This window comes from Amblyomma americanum, chromosome 7 (assembly GCF_052857255.1).
Source record: "Amblyomma americanum isolate KBUSLIRL-KWMA chromosome 7, ASM5285725v1, whole genome shotgun sequence".
In the NCBI taxonomy this organism is placed as follows: domain Eukaryota; kingdom Metazoa; phylum Arthropoda; class Arachnida; order Ixodida; family Ixodidae; genus Amblyomma; species Amblyomma americanum.
The window spans coordinates 16,718,577-16,743,821 of record NC_135503.1 but is presented as its reverse complement, the minus strand read 5'-3'; the positions used below and the strand labels follow the sequence as shown (position 1 = coordinate 16,743,821).

Here is a 25,245-nt window from a genome sequence, read left to right as displayed (position 1 = left end):
AGGGCTCCAGAATAATTTCGACCACCTGGGGATATTTAACATGCACTGACATCGCACAGCACACGGGCGCCTTTGCGTTTCGCCTCCATCGAAACGCTGCCGCCGCGGTCGGGTTCGAACCCGGGTACCACTGATAAGTAGCCGAGCGCCCTAACCACTGAGCCACAGAGGCGGGTAAGTAAAGACACAATAGTCGGATCAAGCTGTGTGTGTGTGTGTGTGTGTGTGTGTGTGTGTGTGTGTGTGTGTGTGTGTGTGTGTGTGTGTGTGTGTGTGTGTGTGTGTGTGTGTGTGAGTGTGTGTGTGTGTGTGTGTGTTTGTGTGTGTGTGTGTGTGCGCGCGCGCGTGTGTGTGTTGTGCGGATGGCGCTCGTAGCGATTGTGAAGCCTTCTTTGTGATGAAATCCGTGCGCTTGGCGACTTCAAGCAAATGTGACACATGCCATCCTGCTTTTCGCCCGGCTCTAGAAAGCTGGTTGCAGGCCGTCTTATAGTTCCGAAAGCGTTGTCGAGAAGGTGGCAGCAGCATTGTGAATTGCTACAAGCTGCGCAAGCAGCTGTTCAAACATGTAGCCTCTGTCACGACCTTGAGAGAACCCTGATGGTAGCAGATGGCTCTGTGCAGGTGTAAAGACAAACCTTGATTAATAGCTGGCGGAAAACTCGGAAACTGTTCATCACAGACAACTGCCGCGTCGTACAAAAAATAAATAAATAAATAAATAGAGCGTGGTCCTGGTACACAAGGCAGCACTTTCAGAAGTTACAGACCAAGGAACTCAAAGAGCACTGGTTTATCTCCTACCATTGCAGTTCTTCATCTCACCAGCATGTGGGATGGTAATGAACAGCTTGATGCTTGTACACCAGACCAGTTCTGTCATTACATCTGATTTGTGTTAAGTGGTGCAGCCAACGAAAAGAACACAGTGAAATGTTAAAGTGTGTGCCCTTGTGTCCTCCAAGCAGCGTGGTATTTTCACCATGTACCAACGCCAACTAGACTGCATTCTTGCTTGGTGTCGCCGGAAAAAAAAATTACCTGCAGGTACGGGCGCGGCGCTGCTTGTCTTTACGGAGGTGTAGCAGACGGCTCATGAGTCATGCAGAAAAGTGCGACTGCAGCGCTGTTAGTTCTAGCGACGTCCACGGTAGCCACACCAGCAAGCGGCAGGCTGCGCAACTGAAACTGCCTTGGAACGTTGGGATCACCGTGGCCTGTATGGCCTCAGAGATTGCGGTTACCTTCCAATCCATAGCCTGCTGTACAAATTTCTTGGCACGTAGTTTTTATGGTTTCTCGTTTCACGTGCGCAATGTCGCCAGTGTCAAAGTGTAGCGTTTAGTTTTGCCTGTGCTACACGCTAGCCCCGTAGTCTGCCGCGTGACAACTAGGTAACATTTCCATACTGCTGTCGTTATGCTACTCTGACCGCAAACGTTGGAATCCGCTTCAAGCTGGTCACAGTTCCAAGATAGCACTCTTTGGATAACGCTGCGAAGTGGTGTAAAAGTTGTAGCTGCTATAAAGCTGTGAGTTGATCCGATGGAGGTACAAAAAAACTTCATTTTGATGCGAGAAAATCGTCTCACGCGCATGCGGCTATCATTTGCCATAATTATATGTTTTTGTTACAGATGTAAGATCACGGTTCATATCGGCTGAGGGTCGCTAGGAGTTTGTGCTGAACTCTTTCGTGCCTGCAAGGAAATCTGCGGGGGGACTGCTTTACCCATTTTTCGGCATCTCCATTCTTTGGTGAGCCTCCTGTCAAGAAACCTGCAATGTTTTTTTGTCATGCTGCGAGCCGGTTCTCTCAAGCGCGCATGCCTCATTTTGCTGTTAAATTACGTACTAATTTCGTAGTTTTACGATTATGTTCACAACTTTCACGCCCGTGCACCCTCGTAATACCCGCATTTTGCGTTTCGTTCGTGAATGGAGCAATTGTAATTCCATGTTTGTGCTAGCTGATAGTACGACTGCGTTTACCTTTGCGTCTTTAATTCCTGCTGTGCGTAGTAATTGATAACTGAGCTCCTGACAGTTAAGTGTTGCAGACATTTGTCAAAGAGCCGCGAATGGTCGTTCACCTCATTGGTGCCTAGAAATGATGTTGACAGTATTATTGCAAATAGAGAATGTTGTTACTTGTAGAATTCGTGTTTTGTGATCGTATGCATGCAGCCTGTAAAGTCTGTGTGCATGAACTAATTTAGAAACCTCCGTTCCATAGCATTCCATTGCCTCATAAATTAGTGGCACCAATTTTTGTTACTTTCATGCTGTCTTTTGGGTCTAGTTGGAAAACTGCATGGTCAAAGTAGGTGCTAAGCTATTTTTATGAAGGGAATGGGGAATACCTATTTTAGCAAATCTCCTGGTGTAATTTTTGGCGGCCGTGATTGAAAAAGCAGAACGAAATTGCCATCACCTATCACCTAGCATTATGAGGTGTGGTCCCAGAAGTTGGATTTCCAGCGTTTTGCCTCCAGGGACGGCTGCGTTTTTATGGAGGCAAAACGATAAGGCGCCCGTGTGCTGTGCAATGTCAAAAGATCGCCAGGTGGCCGAAATTATTCTGGAGCCCTCCACTACGGCACCTTTCTTCCTTTCTTCTTTCACTCCCTCCTTTATCCCTTCCCTTCTGGTGTCCAGAGATATATGAGACAGATACTGCGCCATTTCCTTTCCCCAAAAACCAATTATTATTATTATTATTATTAAGCAACAAATTCATGCCAGAAGCCTGATTCTGCCATTGTTGCATTGCTTCAAGGCTTGCCATTGGCTGACATGCATCGGGCTGTCCATGAAGATTGGCGAGCAAGCAGCGTTGATTGCGTCCTGTGTGTTCCTGCTACTTGTGGCTCTAGTTGGCCTTCTTTGGTGCGCATGCCGGCGCTCACAGCTGGGTACCACTGTGCCAGTAGCCGCCATCACAGATACCGTGGCTCAGGCAGTCATAAGAACGGTGCTGTGAGATGAAAGATCTCGTGGTAGGCTTTATTTTTTTCTTTACTTGTATTTTTGCTCGTTGCCATGCATGTGTGTTGTTCTGTAAATCATGCAACATGAATCTGCTTCCACGGCTAGTTTCGAGCATGACATATTTCCCGCTGATGAGGTTAATTTTCGTGTGCATCTCCTGCCCATTGTATTGCTTGTTCCTTTCGAATGCTCGTGCTTGCTTTTAAATTCTTTTTGGCCGCTGCTGTTTTGTTGAGCTGCATTTTGTACTTTAACTATCAAACAATATTAAACTAGACAGTGTTTAATCGTGATATTATATACTACTTGTCTTTGGGGTAGAGAGCTTTGTTGGAGTTTAACAGCCCTCTTTGCGTGTAGAATATTCAGATTCTGCAATTTTTATGCCTGATTTTAGCTTATCATTAAGGACAGCTTAGCATTTTCTTAATGTTTGAGCAATCCTTTTCTGACTGCTCCTCATGTGTAAGCATCTGTCACAACACTTCTGGAGAGTCTGCTATGCTTCAAAGTTAGCCTTTGTCATTTTGCTGTTTAAAGTGCAGAAATTTGATGACATGTAATAATGTAAGCAATGGAAACTTTTCTGTAACTGCATGCCTTTATCTTGTTTCCCTTAGGTCAGAGCACAGTGGCACCATGGTATCAACAATAGATACCATAATGTATGTGGCTATCGGGATAGGGGCTGTACTGTTCCTTATCTACTTCTGCTGCACCACCTTCCTTCCAGAGGAAGTGAATGTTGTCGCCATGAAGTGTCGAAAGCACAAGCGGAATCATCAACTCAAATGTAACAGCAGCTCAGACTCCAGCACATATCTCCCTCCTGGTGAGCAGTCATCCGACATTCGCCAGCACAGCAGTGATGAAGAACCCAGCTGTTATGGAGGCAGTAGCCATGAAAGTGGTGGCCGTGGCAGTTGCAACCAGTCCATGGCTGGCCATGACTGTGACGGTGGAAGTGGCCATGACAGTGCATGTGCCATTAATGAAAACGAAAGGTGCGATGGCAGCGGAGATGAAGGCTGTAATGATTGAGTTGCACAAAATTTGGGGACGTTTCAAATTTTTCCTTAGCTCCGTTAGCGGCCCTATGGCACAACAGGAGACAGTTCCAAAGAAAACTGTTGTTGACCAGGGCCCATATTCTGGAATTGTCCATTAAGTGAACATGTCCAAATGACGGGGGTGCTAATTGGCCGCATTCTATCGCTTCAGAGCCACCGCGGTGGCTCAGTGGTTATGGCGCTCGTCTGGTGACTCGAGAGAAGCGGGTTCGATCCCAGCCGAGGTGGGCGAATTTTGATGGAGGCGAAATTCTTGAGGCCCATGTATTGTGCGATGTCAGTGAACGTTAAAGAACCCCAGATGGTCGAAATTTCCTGAGCCCTTCACTACGGCGTCTCTTATAGCCTGAGTCGCTTTGGGACGTTAAAGCACCCATAAAACCATAAAATCTATCTCTCCAGAAAATGGCGAATGCCGCTGTCTTGGCTCTGCTCAAAGGCTCTCTCTACCTTTAAATTAAGCATAGCCGCCAGTTTCTTTTTTAGAACGCTTTAATATAAATCAACTATGTTTATAACACTTATAGCATTAATTGTTTTCTAATATTTCCTTTTGCACTACAATTTTGGATGCAATGGCCAGTGCAGTTTCAGGCAAGATTACGGAGCTGGAAAGGGCAAGTCAGCTGTCGTCACAACGGTGTAAGAATATATACTGTGGTTGTCACACAGCAAACATCTCCGCCATTTTGGCTCAAACCACTTGGCATGGACTAAAGTGGCATGTCCACACTTCCAGAATATGGGCCCGAGTGTTTGCTGTGATACAAGAAAACAGTTTGCTGGGAATATTGACCAGTATCACTGGGAACATTGAAAAGCAAGTTGCTAAACACCGCTTACTTTTGTTGTGCATTTGCCTCAGGAGTTTGTAAAGTTGATTCTTAATTGTAGTGACATTACTTCCTTTTTATTAGAACACGAGCTAAGGCAAAAGCGCTTTGTAGGTGACAATCAGTCATATACATTACATTTCTAGGTGTCTGATCCAGGGTGCTCTTCTGTGATAGGCGAAGCTTTTCTCCCAGATGTATGTGCATTTAGTACTCATTTGAATGAAGTGCTAGGGCATCATTTGAGCTTCCATAGAAAGGGAGAAACCATTCATGACCTGCTGCGGTAACTCGGCAGTGAGTGCGCTTGGTTGCTGAGGTGGAGGACCCAGGTTCAGTCGCAGTCGCAGCCGGCACGTTTTGATTGAGGTGAAATGCAAAAGGCGCTTAAGTGCTGTGCAATGTCAGCACAGATGAAAGAACCCCAGGTGGCCGAAATTAATCTGGAGCCTTCCACTGTGGCATCCCTCTTAGCCCATGCAATACTTCGTGATGCTAAACCCCAGAGTTTACAATTTTACCCTTTATTTCTTTGTGGTGACCACGTTTGAGGTTCAGTTGTTGCTTGCAGGGCATACTTTTTTCCAATGTGATCCAGTAATGAAAAGTCAGACTAGGTTATCTATGCTGCTTTGAGCTACAGAAAAAAAAAACATAGAAGAGAGGAACAGTCAGTTTTGATGCCCCATTTTAGTGTGAAGGATGCATGGCTGAGATTAAGTGAAGTGCAGTAACTTACAAGTACCTATTTTTATCTGGCTTTTTTATGCGCTGTCACAATAAAACCAGATTATTCTTTAAATGCAGCCATATCACCTGGGCACAGAAACTGACTTTGTTACTCCCACCATTGATGGTGAAAAATTGCATTGATGGTTTGGTTTAAACCACGCCTCTGAGGCACTCATTATGTCAGCTGTGTGAAAACTGCACTTAAAATTTTACAGACTCATAGCATTTTGTTTGAGTTTTTGTTTTTGTAAACACTGTGTATATTTAAATGGAATATGAGCAGCTGACTGAAATAAGTTTGTTTTTGACCATGTTGTCATGGAAGGGCCACTATTCCAGCGCTTTAAGTATTGCAGCCTTGTGTCTTTTCCAGATATTGGATTTTCTCTTTTCTTTCTTGTTGAATGCATATGAGAGAACCAATCTTTTTTTTTTAGTGGAACGTTTGATTGCATCAAAAGCTTGCTGTTTTTCTCGGCTTTCTCAAGGGAAGCTGTGCTTCACTAAGCTGCTTGCAGTTCCTCTGTGTGAGTTTAAGGGGAATAGATGGCATAGTTGAGAGATAAAATGATAAAAATTGCCATGCTTATTTCTTATATTGTTACAGTAGCATACTGCTGTAGTTTGTTGTTACATCTCCTTACAGTCAAAGTGACATATGAACAAGAGGTCACTTTACCCTTAAATAGTGCAAGTACAAATATGCTGCCTTGTAAATATTTGCAGCAAGTGTAATGGTAAGGAAATGAACAGTGGTATTACTGTGGCTTGTATATTGTGCACCCTATTATTAGCCAAGGGCTTTCAATGTTAGTAACAGTACTGCATATCAGTTGTTAAAATTGTGCAGTGAGCTGTGCCTGTATTTACAATAATATATTATAATCATCAAGTCAGGCCTCTTGATTGACTATAGCTTGTACAACTGAATTTAGAGTGTTCTAGAGTGTTTAAAGCCCAACTGCAGTGCCTTGTGCTGTAAAATGTGCACTTGGGAACTCATTGATATATTTTGCCAGAATCCATTCTGAACTATGTTTAGGATACTTCTTGAGATGCATTCTTTTGAGATGCTGTTGTACAATGGATTCATGGATTCTTCTAATTGACTGCTTGTGCAGCATAGTGTTATATAATTCAATTAACTATAAATTTTATTGCTCTGAGGCTTGCTTATCTCTTGCTGTTTAACTGGCAGGTTATTACTCCACCTTTCTCTTACCACTTAACATAGCTTACAGGCTTGCTTCCCCTTGCATTCGTGTTTTGTCTTTATGCTTGTGCCATCACTTTTACTGCATTCCCCTTGTGTTTTATGCCATGCCCAAGACATTTGACTTAGGGTCCAGAGCCACATATCAGTACCTGTTATATTCATTCTGTATGAACACAAATGTCTTAATTTCTGTTTAAATGAATCTGTTTTTCTCTGTTTGTATTAACTCTGTGGTGAATATGTCTGCTGCTTGTCCTGTTGTAGATTTTTAGTGTGCTTCTTGCTTATTATGCCTATCATTATTGTCATTACTGTTTGCAGCATGCTAAGTACAGACCTCCTATGGGATGATAAGAGCATGGGAGCATGTGGTTAGCTATACCTGTAGGCTTGCATTACTGGCCAGGTTGCACGTGTGCACAGACCAAGCCAGCCAGCGGTGGTGAGCCATCAATGTATGCATTGTTTCATAAAGAATGCTTGCAAATAAAATAAAGAAAAATGCTGTTCTTACAGTGAAATTTCTGGGCGGGCTGTAAAGCTCAACCCGAATATGAAACAGTGGCAGCAGCGCTGCTCATAGACTCTCCTAACTGTGCATACAAGGCTGTGTTCGATGAGGGCATGTCTTCTAGAGTTGACTGACAGTAATTTAAATTAAGATAGGACAAAATTTGTTCGAATCAGGTAGTTGGAATTGAAGGAAGCCTTTATAATGCACCTGATGTTGACGAGACCAAGGTGCCTATTTGAATAAGCATAGAGATTGGTGCTCACACCTTATTCTCACGAACATCGGCAGCTAGTGTATCAATGAGATCGGCCAGTGAAACTTGCGCTCTTCGCCTGTGAAAACTTCGGTACAGGCACGGACAGGATAAGATGGATCATACATGGGGTGTCAAACTCTTCTTTAGCGTTACCTTGCGAAATGTACCGAGTTTTTTATACTCACGCAAGTAAATGCCGCTTGCACATGAATGCAGCAAACCCTTCTATTTCCATTACACGTCGTGAGGGAAGAGTTGAGGTGCCAAAGCAACGTCAATATTATTATGTTCATGCTGCTGCTGTGCATGCATGCAAGCATGCATGCTGCTGTGCAAGCTGCTGTGCATGCATGCAACCCGCTGGTTATGCAGGTGGCAGTCACAAGATGTCGCTGCAGGTATCTACGGCCATCTAGTGCAGCCTGTTGCCGGGTGAGTTGGTTCTGCATAGATAGAAAAACCTGAATGCAACAGGCACAGGACAGGACAGACAAATGCCTGTGACATCTATCATCCCTCTCTGTTCTGTCCTTGCACAAAGATTTTTCTGACAGTGGTCATGTGCTCCTGTATTCTGTTAACATCTTGGAGCTATTGTACTGGTTTTGTTACCGTCTGCCATGTTGACTCTGCATTACGTAAGAATTGTTACACTTTAATCTAATGGAAGATTTTGAGCAGTATGTGTGGTTTGCATATTGTGCTTCTTGTTATTGCCATTTCGTGTGGTAACTGCATTCATCTGGTGGTAACTGCTGCGATAGATAGCCTTGTGGTCAGTGCAAATTAAACTGTTACAAATTAAAACTTCGGGAACGTTGTGATTGCTGCGTATAATTTGCTTACCAGAGTTATCTGCAGTCATCGTTGTGTTGTCTGCTGTGTTTTCTCATTAGCAATGCTGCAGCTATGATATTTCTTGACTAGAGTGGAGCAGTTCCAGGTGATTTTTGTCCCTTTCTGTAATATATAGGAACTACCGCTATGTACATGTTATTCAGTGGTTCCCAGTTGAGCAGCATTCTTTCACCAGTGCTGTTGTGATATAATGTGCATTTGTATTTAGTGGCATATATTGTGCACATCGCGTTTTCATTTCAAAGGTTTTACTGATTATTCTGACTATGTTGTAGTATTTGCTATGTACTGCACATTATTCCAGGTATTAAAAGTGCTTGGTTTTGATTTTTGTGCGGTGCTTTTGCTATTTCAGATTGACGATGTTTTTGTGTGTTGGATTATAGACCAGCAACGATTTGTGACGTAAGCAAGATGTGGTAGCACTGCTGTCGCCGGCTGGGACGACTGGGGTAAAACTGGGGGTGAAAAGTAGGCTGAGCACCGATAAGAATACATGGAAGCAAAGGTTTTCAATGCAATTTTTCGACTTCACACTGCACCTGTGGTGTCGTCCCTTCGTGCAGAACAGCCGAGCTCGTCCTAGAGCAGATTCCTAAAACATGAAGCATCGTTTCAAATACAATGTATTTTTAAAACACCATGTTAAGTACACTTGGGTGTGATTCCTGGCTGGGGGTATGGAACGGAAGCATGGCCCATTGAAACACATGTAAACAAAACTTTCATAAATATTTTTCTTGTTTCACAGAGTACCCATGGAGGCAGCTATTTAATAGTTGGCAAGTGCTTTGAAGAAGAGTGTGAGTGTAGCCCGACATGCCGTCACACGTGCTGCGTTTCCTCGTAAATACTGGCGTTCAAAATGGATACAGCCATGACATTTGCAACAGCTTTCATTGGTCGCTTCTAAATTGCACCGCAATCACTAAGCACCTAGGGAAGCGCGCATCGAGGCACCCTATAAGCTCCTAAAAATGGCCACTGGGGTCTTGGACTGAAGACACCATATGCTTTGCTTCAACTGCCTTCTTCCGTCTCAATAAATGTTTATTCCTTCCTTCCTTCTACTCGGTGTCACTTTTTCAAGCAGAGTTTCTCAACTAGCCTCCAACACAAAAAAAAACAGTTAACCTGGCTGCCTTCTTAATGTGTGAGCATTGCCAGTGTCATTGCGAGAAAAGCCAGCAGCTTGTGTATATGTGTGTGTGTCTGTGTGCACTCTCATATGGTACAGAAAATCCCTGTGATGGCAAGAAAAATGCATGACATCATTAGGTGGCCGTATGACGCAGACAACAAACCAAGCACCGCCACTTCAGACAATCGTATGCATGTCGTTCATCTATGTATTCTTGCCACTGACCTACCTCCATGTGGCACCAGTTTTCCCAATATTCGTACCAAAATTGTGACGCAACCATTTGTTGCACAGTGTTCCGTGTGGTGTCGTATGATTTCTTGTTGCATATAGCTTACATTCGCTATAGGGAACCTGCGATGCCCAGGTAGCACTGCAATTGTTCCATTCAACGACTAAAAACTGCTCCTGTCAGCCGCTTGGGCCTTTACAAATGGGAGAGCACATTCTGAATATTGATTAGATGCCCGCTTTTGGCTGACACCATTCACTGCCTAGCTTCTCTGCCTAGCCCAGATAGCTGACACATGGCACATGTGGCTTCCACAGAGCGCAGAAGCTCGTGCCAATAAGTGAATGAAGGTGCCGTGGAAAACCACTACAAGCTAGTGTTCCTGTATATGCTCCCGCAGCCCGCAGGGAGCATATACAGGAACATATACAGCATATACAGGAACACTACTACAAGCATGCACGCCATAACAGGGGTGGCAGCGCCCCACTATGCAGTCAACTGTCTGCACTCAGATCAGATTTCTGACAAACATTTCAGTTCTTGGATGTTAACGTAAAGCACAGCGGTGCTGAGGTAGTTGGCTTTGTAGCCAGTCATAAAGGGTTTCGTTTCATTAACCTAAACCAGTTATGTCCCAACAGAAGTCTATGATTTTCTGACACCTGTTCAAGAACAAATTATCAATTGAACTGGAATGAAATTTATGCGCAAACTTTTTCAGTGCAGCTCATTACAACTCGTTTGTACATATTTATAAAGATGCCCATGTAAACTAAATATAAATTTTTATATTTTAATGAAACATGGAATAAATAAAACAAACTCGAAGTCTCACTGCCCCCCCCCCCCCCCCCCCCCCCCAATAGAAAAAAAAAGCAAGTTCCTGAGCCCCTGACTATGAGTGCACAAAGAAACTGCTTGAGCCCCTCGCTAGGCTGTGTGTTACGCGCTGCACTCAACACGAAAAACTTCAGTGCAGGTTCTCAATATGTTCCTAACACCCGCTAGTTCCTAATAAGACCGGCAGGCAGCATACTGTTTGCCGACATCTGGTTTCAAAGAGGTTACTCAGACCATCCATCCACATATCTGCCCACTGTGGAACACGTGCTGCTATCTGTTGTCAAAATATTGACATACAGGCTTGCGCCGTCAGCGTCTGTGACCGTCTCAGGACCGTCCCCTCGGCAAGGCGAGTCGCTTCACGCGCGTAATGTCGCAATGTGTGTGATACGCAACGGTGCCTCATGCTACAGTGTGGATATCTGAGATCAGAGAACTGGCACTTTCACAATAAAAAGAACCGAACAGAACTATCCCAGTAGGCCTGCTTGCAAGGCTCCGACGTCGGCTACCAGCGAAGTTTTTGTAAACCTATCCGTGAAAACTCGCTTCTGCATGTGTCCTTTACAAACGGACGTCATATCGTTACCTCAAGGCAGAAAGTGTTGTTCCGGCTGCGTGAAAGAGTGCGGCAGAGCTCCCCGAAGCGGTTAGCCTTGGACAACCCCACTTCTCCGCACAATCGGAGTGCTTGGTCGAACGATAGCCGTTGTGCCGTCCTCGCGGCTCACCAAAGAGCAAGAAATCAAGCGCCGTGTGGCGCGTTTTGTCAGTACTGTTGGAGCCGGGTAAGTTTCCTCGCATCTCTGCAACTAATGTTGGTAGTGTGCTAATTTTGTGCTCAGTGTTGTCTTAGAAAGCACGTCTCACTCGGATGTTGCACGACGTATGCGCATGCAGTCATGTTTGAGAGCATGGTGCTACCAGGGTTTCACGTACTCGATTTTCGCATGTGTGGACCAGTGCTTTCTGGTGTCCGCAGTTTGTGTGTGAGTTCTATTCTATAGGCGTGTGTGTGTGTGTGTGCTGGGTGGGGTGAAAGGGGGGATTGTAGTTTATCACAGGGAAAGAGTAAAGGTCGAAGAAGCGAGCGTCGAACTTTCATACAACTCTTGCACGCTGTTGAGCAAGTCCGTATGGCACGCGAACGGGTCGCTCCGATGTGCGTCTGCGTGGTTCTCTAGCCTCCCATGGGATATTTTCTGTCATTATGAGGTATAATGACCAAACCGTGATACACACGAAAGCGCGCATGCATGACAGGATATTGTGTCGAGCCGTAGGCCACGCGCAGAAGAACCCAACGCGCTTTACATTCTGTCCCTGTCGCTAAAAGTATTAAGTTAAAAGCCTGGATTGGAAGCAGGGTAATATAAAACAGCTCCTAGAAACTAAATGTGCACGGAGGACGCGGCGAAAATTTTAAAATGCTTGAATAAAATTGTTACCCTTGAAATTGGGCCATTCACAAGACAGGAAAACTGTCATGTGAACGACAGTAAAACTGTTGCGTTGCTCTTTCGCTGTTAGGGACTGCTATATGGGAGTATGTGAGTCAAAGGTATACGGGTTGGACATTTCAGTTGAAATTGAAGAAAACCGGTAAAAGTGCGCCAAATTCAGTTCTCGAAATTCGGTTTTAACCGAAACAGTCAGTATTCTTTGCATGCAAGGCATAGATAGCTGGCTGTTGAATGCGAGTCGCATTCAGTTAAAACTGAAATTGAGTAAACAGGAAGCCAAGGGCATGACGCGACAATGGTATTGTTGGATAAGCAAAGTAGTTGTTCAATTGGATGTATTGCTCTGCTAGCTTACATGCCTGAGATGACTAGGAAGCACCACCCCTTCACTGCCGGCTAGCTAAGCTCTGTTAGTTCACTATCATCGCCTGCTTAGAGCAGTTAGTCGCATTAGTGGGTTAATCAACAGCATGTAGGATACTGGCACTAAACCGCAAATGGGCCTCATGAAAAGCACTCAACCCAGTGCAATCACTCAGCAATAACATGTCAGCCTAGTTCTTAGAAGTAAGCTTCAACTTTCATTTTTGTCTGGTGGCTGTCTAATTTAATTTGAATTACTATTTTAATGAAAATAGTAATTTCTTCTACAAGATCTGTTGTAGTACTACATTTCCATGTGCTAGTTACGGGCAAATAAATTGTTTATGATGAAAAAGCACCAAGATAGCTGCACACAAGATTGCTGCATTAAATTGCCAAAAAGTCAGTACTTCATTCATTGAAAATATTTGCAAAAAAAAAACGAGTTCTGAAATAAAAACTGAAAAAATTCAGCTGAATTTTAAAAAAATAAAAACTGAGCAGGGGAACTCCTAGTCATGATGTGCACTCTTGATTTATGTGTGCCTACAACATAATTCCACTGCATGGAAATGAACAGGTATTAAAAAGGAAGTATGCAACTCACTTCATCCCTGTAGAAATAGAGCCAGTAGGTCCCATGTTGAACAAGAAGCAAGCGATGCTGAGTGCTACTCTCGCAACTGCATTTTGATTTCAGCATAAACTCAACTGCTTGACACATCTTTTGTCAAATACTATAATCACAGTCATATTCCATGTTACTCAACTAACTTCCTCACCTGGCATCTGTGTGGAGTGCTATGTTATGTTGCATCATACTGCTGCTTTTTCTAGCCAGATGTTTTGCAGTCATACTGAGGCAGTTTCAAGGAGCATCTAGAAACGTTACAATATTTTTTGCAAATGTTTGAAATTATTTTGGACAGGCATATATATGCCCACTATTTCTGTCTCAAATATAGACAGCATCGCAAAATCTGGGAGAGAATTCATGGAACTATTTCTTATTCAATAGTGCGTACACAAGTGTATTCCTTGGGGCAATTTCTCAGTTATGGTGCGCTTCGGTTTCGAGTAAGTAAATACGTGAAAAACAGAAGGCGTTTAATTCTTTTTGTGCTTTTCATTACCCTAACACATTTTCTTTGCCATCTTGAAAAAAATATATAAATGCTTTGTGGTGAATGTACATCTTTTTTTCCATTTGCAGAGTACACCATAATCATGGCTGCATTAAATGGGGGAAGGTTGGCACAATTATGTATAATGCATCAAAAGGAGGGCACTGAGCTATAGAATGGGATCATGTGTATACTGGTGGATAGATATATATTCTGGTATTCTGGCACCTTTGACCTCACATTTACTTGTCCGAAATCTGTTGTTATGAACAGATTTGGCCACATTATTCTGTTCTTTAGAAACCTGCGACACAAAGGTCCAGAAGCATGTGGCTTAGCACCACTGCTGGTGGTGACATGTTAACTGATCTTTGCCTACCTGGAGGTTAGTTTTCTCATGTGGCAGGTAGGAAGAGCAGTCACAGAAATTTAATTGTGGACAGTTTATCAGGAGGTACTTTCATGCTGAACTTCTGGTCCTAGTTCTGTCTTTAACCAGGACTAGAAAGATGACCAGAGTCAGTGGAGAAATATAAGATTACCTAAAACACAGTTGACACAGCAAGCTTGAGGCAAGATATTTTAGTACTTGGTGTCTTCTTGCATGCCAAAAAGATGACTGAAAATTTGTACCAGGAGTCCATGGCTTGGTATACTTGCCTGCATGCTTGTTTGTTAGACCACGTGTGTACACCTTATTTGTGAAATGGACAGGAAAATAGGTATTCAAACCACATGCAGGTCTTCAGAATTTTCACTATATTGTTTTACATATTTAATCAAGAATGTGTTTGGTTTGGTGAATATTGATGAGTTAGAGTATACAAATAATCAGCAAGTTGTTACTGTTTCTAGAAGCAGTACACTGTTGCACCCAAGAACCAGGTGGGAGAAATAGAGGCTGTTTAACAAAATGCAAAGATCTGATGCATTACATAACTGTACTGCTGACAGGCTTTGAATCACTTTGTTATCTAATTAGGTCAGTGGCAGGCTGTCTGACTGTATGCAACCTGGCATCGGCCACTTTAGCACTGAAGGGAAAAGTAGATATTTGTCAAATTTGGGAAGCAATATTTGTATATAAGTTGCATAACGTCTTCTATAGTTTACTGTCTTTGCATTTTCTAAGCCCAATTTTGAGCCCTAAACTAGTATATTTTGGTCACTGGCCTCCTTTAAGCCACCAATCCTCCATCTGTTTCTTACTAAATCTAACACACATCCATTCACATTACATTCATTATTCATGAGGCCTCTAGGGACTCGGGGACTCCGATTGTGCCTGTGTCGATGTGTAGATGAATTCTGCACATTCTAGCGAAATATGGTCAATTGTTTCTTCTGATTTACCACGCACTGCTCGTGTGTCATTACCTTCGTTATATTTCTTCTCGTAGTTGCGTGTTCTAAGACACCGTAATCGCACTTCAAACAGTAGGGCGCTGACTCTTGAATTATCATGGAAAGATTCTATCCTGATTCTCTTTTTTGAATTTATGTAAAGCTCCAGAGTATGACTTTTTCTTTTGAATTAATCCACTTTACATTCTCCACCTTCCTGACCCTGCATTTAACACTCTTTATTTCCTATTCTGGTTTTCTGCACCTTTACTTGTCAATTCTGTGTAAAAGTTTGGAAAAAAAAAAAAGACATGCCCATAGTGTTTACATTGCAAACCACTCAAAGAGTAGGGATGGGGAGGAGTAGGGGGAGAGAGGCAGCTGGAAAGATGCCTTGACGCAGCAGCAAGACTAGATGATCGCAGTGCCCCTAGTGCTTGCTTTGCAAACCAGGGAGCAAAGATGTTACATTTATTTTTACATTTATATTTACTGCTCCTTTTTTTTCTCCGATAATCGTGTCCACTGCTCAGCGCTGAGTGCTGGACTGCGCAGTTGAGAGCTGTTAATCGAAAATGCATAGTTACTGGCCTGCAGTCATGGTGAGGCCACATAATGCACGAGACATGTCATAAGAGCGGGTCTTGAATGGAGTTTTTATTTGTATTGCTGTAGAGCCTTCTTCATGCCATGTAAGGGTTTTCAATTTTTTGTTATGATTTGCTACTGTTGAGGCATAAGCACCGGGTGTTGAAAGCTCATTGTAACAACCTGTTAGGAATGGGCTAGTAGCAGGACTCTTATTTGTCCCATGTGACCTCGCTTCAAGGTTTTCCGCTGGCTGCCATGCACTGGACTCCCCATGGAGATTGACGAGCAAGCGGCATTGATTGCATCCTGTGTGCTGCTGCTGTCAGTAGCGCTAGTGGGTGTTCTTTGGTGTGCATGTCGGTGTTCACGACTGGGCAGCACTGTCCCCGTAGCTGCTGTCACAGACACTGTGACACAAGCTGTTTTAAGAGCAGTCCTGTGAGATGAAACGGCTGTCGGTCGGTATGCCTTTTCTTTTTGCTCACATACTTGCACGTTTGGCATGTTTTCTCTACTTTAGGCTTGAAATTGTGGCGTATGTTTGACCGCACTTTTGTACTGATGCTTAGTTCATTGCTACTCTATCACTCCTTTGTCTTTCGCTTCTAGCTGGCTGCATTGTTGGTTGACCCTCGTCTCTGCTTTGCTACTTATTTATCTCTGTGAGCTTAATGCTGTACAACTTTGAGTTGACTGTTAATCTTTTCCTAAATGAAATATTTTTCCTTTAATTCTTTCAGTTACCATCCAGAGAATTGCATATAAGTGGGCATTTGAATTTAGTTGGTTAATGATGTTTTAAATAAGAAATGAATTCATTTTTAGGAACTCCTAGAATTTTTTTTTAGCAGTTTTTAGGATAATTTTTTTATGTCAGAATACAGTCATTTTGTTGAAAGCAGTGAGATTATACTTATAGCTTTAGCTCTAGTTCATTATTTATGCTATAAAATGGCCTGCAACTGTGTCTTTTGCAGAGCTTGGCACCTCATATTCCAAAGATGAAGTTTTATTTTGCTTCCAGCTTTTGTCTGTCATTTTCTAATGTTCTGTGCTACTTATTTCTTCTCCTTAAAGGGACACTGAGGGTGAACTGAAGTTGGCCTGAATCAATAGGTTACAGCACTGTAATGAGAGAAATGATACTTTCAGTGAAAACAGAGCTCTTACAGGTGCTGTCACCTGTGGCCAATTTTGCAATTGAAGTGTGGTGCATTGTGATAAGATTTTTCCCTGAGGCTAGGCAATGCTGCCATTCACTTCAAATAGTCGTCATAGAGTCCTTTTCGTATGGACGTGGTGACTTTGAATCAAGTGGCAGGAAAATTTTAAAATCCAATTTTCTCTACAATACGTGGTCCTTTTCTGCCAAACAAGTCACAGGATAGCCAGAATGGGCTACAGAATTGATTTTTACTAGGAATAAAATTGGCTGGACTAGTCCTTAGAGTCCCTTTAAATCAGCAACTGCTGTCTCTCTAACCACTCATCCTTCCTGCCTTCTGTGATATCTCTTCAGCACTGCCTGTTCTTTTTGCTTGCAGAGTGGCATAAACAACACACTAATGCTGCTCAGCACTCATCTTTCTTCTCCTGCGTGCTCCCTCTTCATTGTGTGCCGTTGACGCCATCATGGATGAAACAGTCATATACTCATTTGTTATAGTTAGCACCCTCTGTCTTCTGGCCTTCTTCACACTCTCATGCTGCTACTGCAGTGCGAAAGTCGTGCAAAGGTCACTCAAGGACAAGCAGAAAAGTGGCGCAGAAGTGGCTATGTATGCACCAGCATTGTTGATGAACATGACTTCGGTGGATCATTGTGCAGCTTTGGACCACTGTGCTGCTGATGGTGGATATGGTGGTGGGGCTGGTGATGGTGACGCATTTGCTTGTGGTGGGTGGGCTGATGGCGGTGCTTGTGGTGGTGATTGAAGGGGGTCACTGCTGGAAGCATGAAGAAGGCCTCTGTGCCTACTGCATTTACTTTCTGTCCGAGCAGACACTGAGAACAAGTTGAAGTTAGCACTGATTTAAGGATTACCGCTTTCTTCATGACAAAAAAAGGCTACTTTCCTTGAAAATGGAGTTCTCTTAAGCTGGACGAAGCAAAGAGTCCATAGTTTATTTGCATAATGATGACAAAAACTAAATGTCGGAAACTAAAAGGTAGGTCCAGGGCACTTCTAGTCACCAACATTGTGAGTTTAGATTGGAGTGGCAGGAAAAATGTATGTGGTTTTAACTACTAACTTTCTTGCAATGAAACTTACTTTTGCTGCTGAGAAAACATCAAAAGCAGTGAAAGGTTTAGCTAAAAGTTTTTTTTTTCTGTGAACAAATACTTAATATTGTGTCCTCAGTGTCTGTTGGTCACTGTTTACCTCTTTGCATTACTTCATATGCAGGCTGCATGTAGATAAGAGAGTTTAAGGCTTGTTAAACTGTGTTAGCATGACTAATGATCATTTCCTTTCTTTGAAGGTGCTCGTTCAGAGTGTTAGTTATTCTTCGATTTGGAACATTTTTTTGCTGTTAGTGTTGTATTTGCTTCTTGTGCAGTATGGGGAAGCCAGGAATAGGAGCATAGGCTTATTGCATTTTGTATTGCTGCAACTCAAGTCCATGAGTTCTTATCTGCAACCTGATGTGTGTACTGAAGGCAGAGTTAATTAGAAGCTGCATTAACCTGTTATTATTTTAGGTGGATATCTGGAAGGAGCGTATTATTATCTAGCATGTATCTTTTTAGTGTCAATATTTTTCCCCCGTTTTTATGGGTCTTTCGAGGGATGCCAGTACTCATGAGCAGAAATTCAGGTTTCTAGTGTTTGAAATCTTGACAATCTCTCACCATGTAAAAGGAGGCCATTCATCACAGGAAACATAGCTTAGAAAAGGCAAACCAGGATTTAAAATTTACAATGCTTTAGTTTCTTCTTGAAATTTTTCAGTGTCTAATTGTATCAGAATAGTGTTAACGGTTTTAAACCATCTGGTGAGTGCAAGACCATAGTTGGAGCATTAAAGGCAGTTCGATTCAGCACAAGATAGATAAAAAGCATAGTATTTTGTCACTGAAGGACGTTTGATGTCTGTTGCAGTTCCATATTTTAATACATGGACATCCATTGAACCACATCATTTTCAGATGTTAATTTTTAATCCGGTTAGGAGGGGCCTGTGTTACCACTTTTGTTTCATTTTTCACGTAGGGGTGCACTGAAGCCATGGTGTTCTCCGGTGCTGGCATCATCATTGGGAGCGTGGTAGTCGTCGCAGTGCTCTTTCTTGGCTTCCTCTGCTGGTTCTGCCGTTCTGGAGACAGGAAAATGGCCTCAGTAGGCCCCGTGAAATTTAAAAAACACAAGAAGACACATGGCTACAAACGGGGTAGCTTTGGATCGGGCTCATACTACCCCCCTGGTGGTTGGTCTTCTGACATTGGTCACTCTAGCAGTGATGAAGAAGCTGGCCAGTGTGGCGACAGTGGTCATGGTAGTGGAGGCCATGACAGTGGGGGTCATGACAGCGGTGGTCATGACAGCGGTGGTCATGATAGTGGGGGCGGCTGTGACACTGGAGGAGGTGACAGTGGTGGTGGATGTGACAGTGGTGGCGGATGTGATAGTGGTGGAGGAGGATGTGATAGCGGTGGTGGTGATGACTGAGGAGCACTGAGTAGAGACGTTTGTTGGTCTTTCTTTTTCAAACTTGTTAAGGCTCCTGCTATATTTTATGAATTTTGAGGAGAAACTGAGTGTTTGAGTGAGGTGGGCAGTATGTTCCACAGAGTCTGTTCACATCTACTTACCTTACTAAAGCGAATTTACCGTGCTAGGCTGAGAAATTTTGCGATCACTTTTTCAGGAATTTGCAAAAGTGACATTTAAGACGACAGAAGTAAAATTTGTTAATATAAGTGCACAAGCACAACACATAAATTGCATCGGAATGTGTAACTAACATCTGGCATCACATTGCATTGAGTTGCTACCGTTATTGTGTGCATATAGCATCAGGTAACCCACAATTGTCATTATTGCATGGAATATGTGAATGAGAAAGAAATTCAAAAGTTTGCCATGACATGCCTTGTGGTATGTTCACATTACTGCAGTGCGCATTGCACGTTGGTCTGCTTACCCCTCTTGACATTAAATTTATTTGACTGACTAGCCTAGTTTGAAACAAACTGTGGGCCAATCCTAATAATGTGTCATACGTGGTGGCTTGTGCAGAAGTACTTCAGAGCACTGAGTAAACGTTAATGTATTGCTTTTCACGCCCATTGACAGCCTCCAAAAGCAATGAAAAGAACAGTTGTGCTCTCAGGAAACCAACACGAAAGTGTTGACAGTGTTGACATGACAGTAGTTTATACTGCTCACAGGATGGCCTATGCCAGGTCATTACAGTTGAGAACCTTAATCCAGATCCATCATTAGTGCTTTGAGCCCTGTGTTATGCAGTGTAAATTGTGGCTTCACTGGCCACCACTGCAGTGGCTTAAAAAGGCAGTGTGTCCGCCTTCTTTGCAAGGTGTGCTGGTTTAAAAAGCACAGCAGCTAAGAGCTGACTGGATTTTTAAAGAGGAGAGATGTCCCCTGGCCAGAAGCTCTGATTTTCTAAAGGACGAATGCTCAGAAAAGGTGCCAATCAATCGTGAACCAATATCAGCACTGCCATGATTACAGAAAATCAGTCCAGGGTTACCGAAAACTTGAGAACATGAGGAGAATCTCCAGCCATACACTCTATGCCACCACTTGGAATTTTTCAACAGTGCACGAAGAGGTCAATGGCAGGGTCCTTTCCTGCTTACCTTTGTAACAAACTGTTTCCCGAAAAAGTGATTAGTTAACTGTATCTCATTGCTATGGTTGCTCTCTGTATAAAGTGTGGCTGTGAGATTATCGAGTTAGGTTCCTAACAAAGATCGTATTGAGTGGGAATCTCGGTGAAACAGCTCGTATGCACGAAGCAGCAGTGGTGTAGTCAATTGGTGGACAGACTTTTTCTCAGGCATCAATTACTCATTTCAAAGCCTGTAGTAGACACATTGCCATCTGGGCTAATGAATGTATGGCACCATAAGTGCAGCTGACGAAGAATAGCACTACATTAAGTGTGCAGCTAGGTTCATAACAAGCAGTGGTGCTGGTTTAGATGGCTCAGAAAGAACTGACACTTTTGTTTACAATGTAACGCACAGTGTAAGCTGCCATAATTTTCAGATATTAGTGCAATTCTTGGGCGACGCACATTTGTAAGCCATTTTGCTAATATGGCAAGTCCTATGGCTTTTTTTTGCTTTAGCCATTTTACTACTTACTTTTCATATATGTTTAAAATGCAGCCAGATTATGTTTTTTCTTTGGAGCCCATCCATTTAATTCTGAGAATCTTGCATTTATTGCTTGGCTGGCTGTAACATGCAAAGCAGCATTTGAATTCTTCCTGCAGCCTACCAAAGCATATGGCACAATTCGTTTGTGCATGTGCTGTTTCAAATAGGCATTGCCTCTTTTTCAGATAGCTTTACATCCAAGTTTGTTTCTCTCTGTTTCTAAAGTTTCATTTTTCTGTCAACCACAGCTCAATGAAGAATACTCATGTTCTATTTCTCAGTCCCTTTTCCACATGAAATTTAAGTATTTATTGTCAGCACTTCAAAGCCACTCGGGCGAATGTGAGCCCTAATATTATGGTTCTCTTTTTGAGCTGCTGTTATAATTTAAACCTAGAGTAAAGAAAGTCTCCAGGAAGACATATTGAGATGAGGCTTGTTTAGTAAGCTCTTTTAATTAGCAAAAAGAGGTTATAGGTTATGATGATTGAATGAAAGAAGAAGGGGGATATTATGTCAGTGGTTTACCAGGCCAGAATCTGACGGGGGCCGTAGCAAAACGAGAGAATGCACCTGCTTTCATTTTTAAATTAAGCACTGCCATCCATAAGCAAAGTACTCTGGTGCTTAATTATAGACCCAGTTTTGTTTTATAGGGACATTGTTGGCATTTTAATACAGTTATGAGCAATTTTGTTAATGCCTTTGCACAATTCAGACTTATTTCTGAGTTTTCTGTGCTGTGCCTAGTGCAGAAAACTCGGAAAACTATTGGGCTGGGATAAAAAGTGTGTTCAATCTACTAGGTCCGAGGGTCTGTAAAATTCTTCAATCACTTAGCTATGTGGAAGCCCATTGCCCAATGTTTTTTCCCCTGGCAATACAGTCGTGCATAAGTCCCAACTTTGGTCGTTAACTATGTTCGCTGGCCAGACAGTGCAATTACAGTGGTAGTGTATGTCCTCAAGAAAATTTTATCCGAATTTTTTTCTTATTCGTAGATAAGGAACAAGCACAGTAGCCTGAACGAGCCAGTTTTGGAGTGAGCCTGCTTTGCTGCTTTCCATGGCATTGTTAGGGGAAGCATTATGCGATGAATGCATAGTCTTGAGTTAATGAGTCAAGCCTATAGTGGGTACGATATGTCAGACCAGACAAGTTATGCTGCAGTTTGCTACTGGTGCACGATACATCTTGGATGGGTGTTTGCTTCGAGTACAACCTGAGCTTTGTCTTTGATGGGCAGAGAATAAGCTTTAGTATATGTAGGAGCAGTGTTTGCATTTTGTCCCTTGCTCCTTTACTCACTATTATTGTACGTGATGTATTTTAGGAGCATGCTGTGTCATCTGATCACAGGTCACAGCTTTCTGAAGATAGGCTGAAAGGTCTCCTTCATTATATAGTTCCTTAACACACACTCAGAGCACACTCCTGAGTGTTGCACTGGTGGCAGTCAGTATTGCGACTCAGTAATAGGGAGAGGGCCTTACTCCTCCTGCTTTTCTTGGCTTACTCTTCATTGTGCTACATTCCATATGCTGTCTTTTCTTGTTGAGTGAAAAACAAACAGGTGATATGCAAACATTTCTGCATACGCTAGTCACACTGCTGGTTGAATGTTGAATTGTAACAATCGGCTTAACCGTGCAAGGTGTGCTGAATGATGTAGAAGGAGCAGAACTCTCTCCATCTCGCCAAACTGTGAAGCTGATTGCTGCTTACAGTCAGTGTGGATGTAGGCTTAGCATGCTTTTGTGTATTGCACTCTGCACTCAGGGTAGGAGTAAATCAAGAAATTGTGTGCTCCTAACAACGAGGCCTCATAAGGTGTTTCAAATTGCAGTGTCATGCCACAGTTTGGTTCATGCTTAACAACAGAAATTAGACTTTTTGTGCTTTCCACTCCATTTGGCATTTCAGGGCTCACACTTGCATGAAAAAAATCTCATAGCATTTACTGTGACTCAAGGCATTTACTATGACCATCTTATTCCTCCTACTACATGGAAGCCTCTGCCGTAGGGAACCTGAATGTGCATGACACTCTTGAAGTGCCTTGAGACATGCAGGCTGTACAAATAAAAATGTTATTTCATGTAGATAACTTTATTCTTGCTTGCAATAAATACTGTACTGCCAGAGAGTGGCTCTAGATTGCATGTTTAGCATTCAAAAGTCTGTGGAATGGGGTTTATGTTAAGCATAATGAGGTTGGCTATATTTTTTGACGCATTTTACGTGACAGCTGGCTTGTTCACTGTTCAGCAGCGTTACAGAAAACGTATTTATCTTATTAGCATGTAAGTACCTTGCTATATTATACCAAGGTATCTTTGTGAAGCATCCAACCTTAAACAGGCTGCCCATCATCATTCTATTCTAGAAAAACTCTTATGTTGGAGACACTGTCGTTGGAAAGCATAGGCTTGAAAAAATTCATAACGCTGTGTTATTGATTATGTGGTGATAGGGTTACCATTAGCTGGAAAAGTTTTCAACACCAGGTGCTTGGAAACTTTATTTTCATTTTCTGAATATCAAACTAGTCCCTTTTTCCATACCTACCGGTTTATTCTTGCATAGCTGTTCGAACATTTCCTGATACTGGAGACTCCTTTTTTCAGAAGCAAAGTTCTACTACTACTACTATGTGTGCAAGCATTTTTAAAATGATTATAAATGAATTCGAAAGCTTATGTCTCATTGCTTGCTAAACTCTGTGTTTGAACACCCGTGAACTGTGGTGGTCTATGCTGCTGTATACATGCAAACAGCTCATACTTGAAAATGGCTGAAGTTGTTTTATAGCTTCATGTAGCATGTTTTATGCTGGCTCCTTTGAGTATGAGCTTGGCAGTTGTCATTTTTAATAAACAGACACACAATGACATCATAAAATGATGCTAAACTTGTCTTTTATTCCTTCCTGACGTAGGCTATGCTGTTATATCTTGTTGATATTTCTTCCTCGAACTTGTAACAGGAACAGTGCAATTGCGGGATTGAGCTCTGTACTTTTAATTTACTGTTGATGTTTTATGCGTACTGTACATCAATTGCACCCGGTGCTTTTTATGCTGTTTTGTTAGCCTTTATTGCTAATTCAATACTTTAACAATTTCATATCATGTATGTGTCATTGTTTGTATCTTTGCATTGCAAGAGTGCAGAGTCACTGAAAGAGAACATGTCAAGCATTTATTTTTTATTCTGCACACTTCATGATCTTTTGTTTGTAGCACTTGCGTTTTCTTTTTTGTGAATACAATGGCGCTGGCCGCTTGTCCTCATGTGTATTGTCATGATTTGCTGAGTCTTTCATGGGTTTATCTTGAATGGCATCAGTATTCAATCTTGTGTCTGAATCAACTGCAGATCTACATTTTTATTTTCTAACACTGCTTTTTTGTGACAAATTGCAGATTCATTTTGGCGAGGGTTACGCACTACACAGCTGTCGGCTTTCACAGCGCCTGCTTAGCACATGTTGCCAAGCCTGCTTCCCATTATAGACGTTTCCATCGTATGTGCATGTTGAAACAAATTTTCTCTGAACTGTTGCAATGCGGTTCTGCAGCTGCTTCCATAATGTTAGCGCCAGGTGCACACAACAGTTCAGTGATCAATATGATGGTGCTTAGGGAGCACTTATTGGAAAGGTCTGTAGTCTATAAGGCCTCTCCATATATTTGCAGTAGCAATTACAAGTGCCACAATGAATTGGTATGTCCATGTGATGCCAAATGCTCAGCAAGTTTATAAAGGTAATTTTTGTAAGCTTCAGTGCTGTATTGACAGTTATCGCTGCTGAGTTGTCTAGCAGAGTCTGAAGACTGTTTGTGTTTTTCTGATGCTAGGAACCTTTATAAATCATTCAAACGAGTATTGCCCACTGAGAGCAAACACTAAGAAAAACTGGAGGGGACACTTAAGCTCAGCCTTAAGGGTGTAGCGCGATAGCGTTAATCGGCATTAATGCCCATATATGCCGAAATGGTAATTCTCGACTTTACATTCATAGATAGCTCGGAGTCCTCATATCACTCTTCGCACAGTGGTGCAGCAGTTAAGCGATGCGCCGCTGCTCTGCAATGGCAGGTGCTGCCACCGGTGGGGCTTGTAAGACCCAAGTTCCTCTTCCCAACTTCCCAAGCAACCTCTCGCGACCAATCATTAATTTAACTGCCACCTACCACGGTGGTCAGTTTGCTGAATTCGGTGAGCATGTTGCCATGGCGCCAAAGGGTCACGTGGCCTAGGTTGCCGGAGCGGCCGGTTTCTCCAGCTGCGAGGCTTCAAATGGTCGCCAATGCAGCTG

The 25,245-nt window shown here is 42.7% G+C and overlaps 1 protein-coding gene and 1 long non-coding RNA gene across 7 annotated transcripts; both read left to right on the top strand.

Annotated features, from left to right (window-relative positions):
* Nucleotides 1-1,163: 1,163 nt before the first annotated feature.
* Nucleotides 1,164-8,797, top strand: LOC144098572 (uncharacterized). 4 transcript variants are annotated; one of them, XR_013307207.1, is made up of 4 exons: nt 1,164-1,278; nt 1,638-1,758; nt 2,780-2,999; nt 3,612-8,797. It is a non-coding gene; the product is annotated as an uncharacterized LOC144098572 (long non-coding RNA). The 4 variants fall into 4 exon arrangements; XR_013307204.1 differs by having other exon boundaries at nt 1,191-1,551; XR_013307205.1 differs by having other exon boundaries at nt 1,230-1,532.
* A 2,166-nt stretch (nt 8,798-10,963) lies between these two features.
* On the top strand, nt 10,964-24,213 carry LOC144098571 (uncharacterized). 3 transcript variants are annotated; one of them, XM_077631315.1, is made up of 3 exons: nt 10,964-11,477; nt 15,813-16,032; nt 18,790-24,213. In XM_077631315.1, the coding sequence occupies exons 2-3, from the start codon at nt 16,018-16,020 to the stop codon at nt 19,243-19,245; spliced, it is 471 nt and encodes a 156-aa protein (XP_077487441.1). In that variant the 5' UTR covers nt 10,964-11,477; nt 15,813-16,017; the 3' UTR covers nt 19,246-24,213. The 3 variants fall into 3 exon arrangements, with proteins under 3 accessions (XP_077487441.1, XP_077487442.1, XP_077487443.1); XM_077631316.1 differs by lacking the exon at nt 15,813-16,032; XM_077631317.1 differs by lacking the exon at nt 15,813-16,032 and having other exon boundaries at nt 17,119-24,213.
* The last annotated feature ends 1,032 nt before the right edge of the window (nt 24,214-25,245 follow it).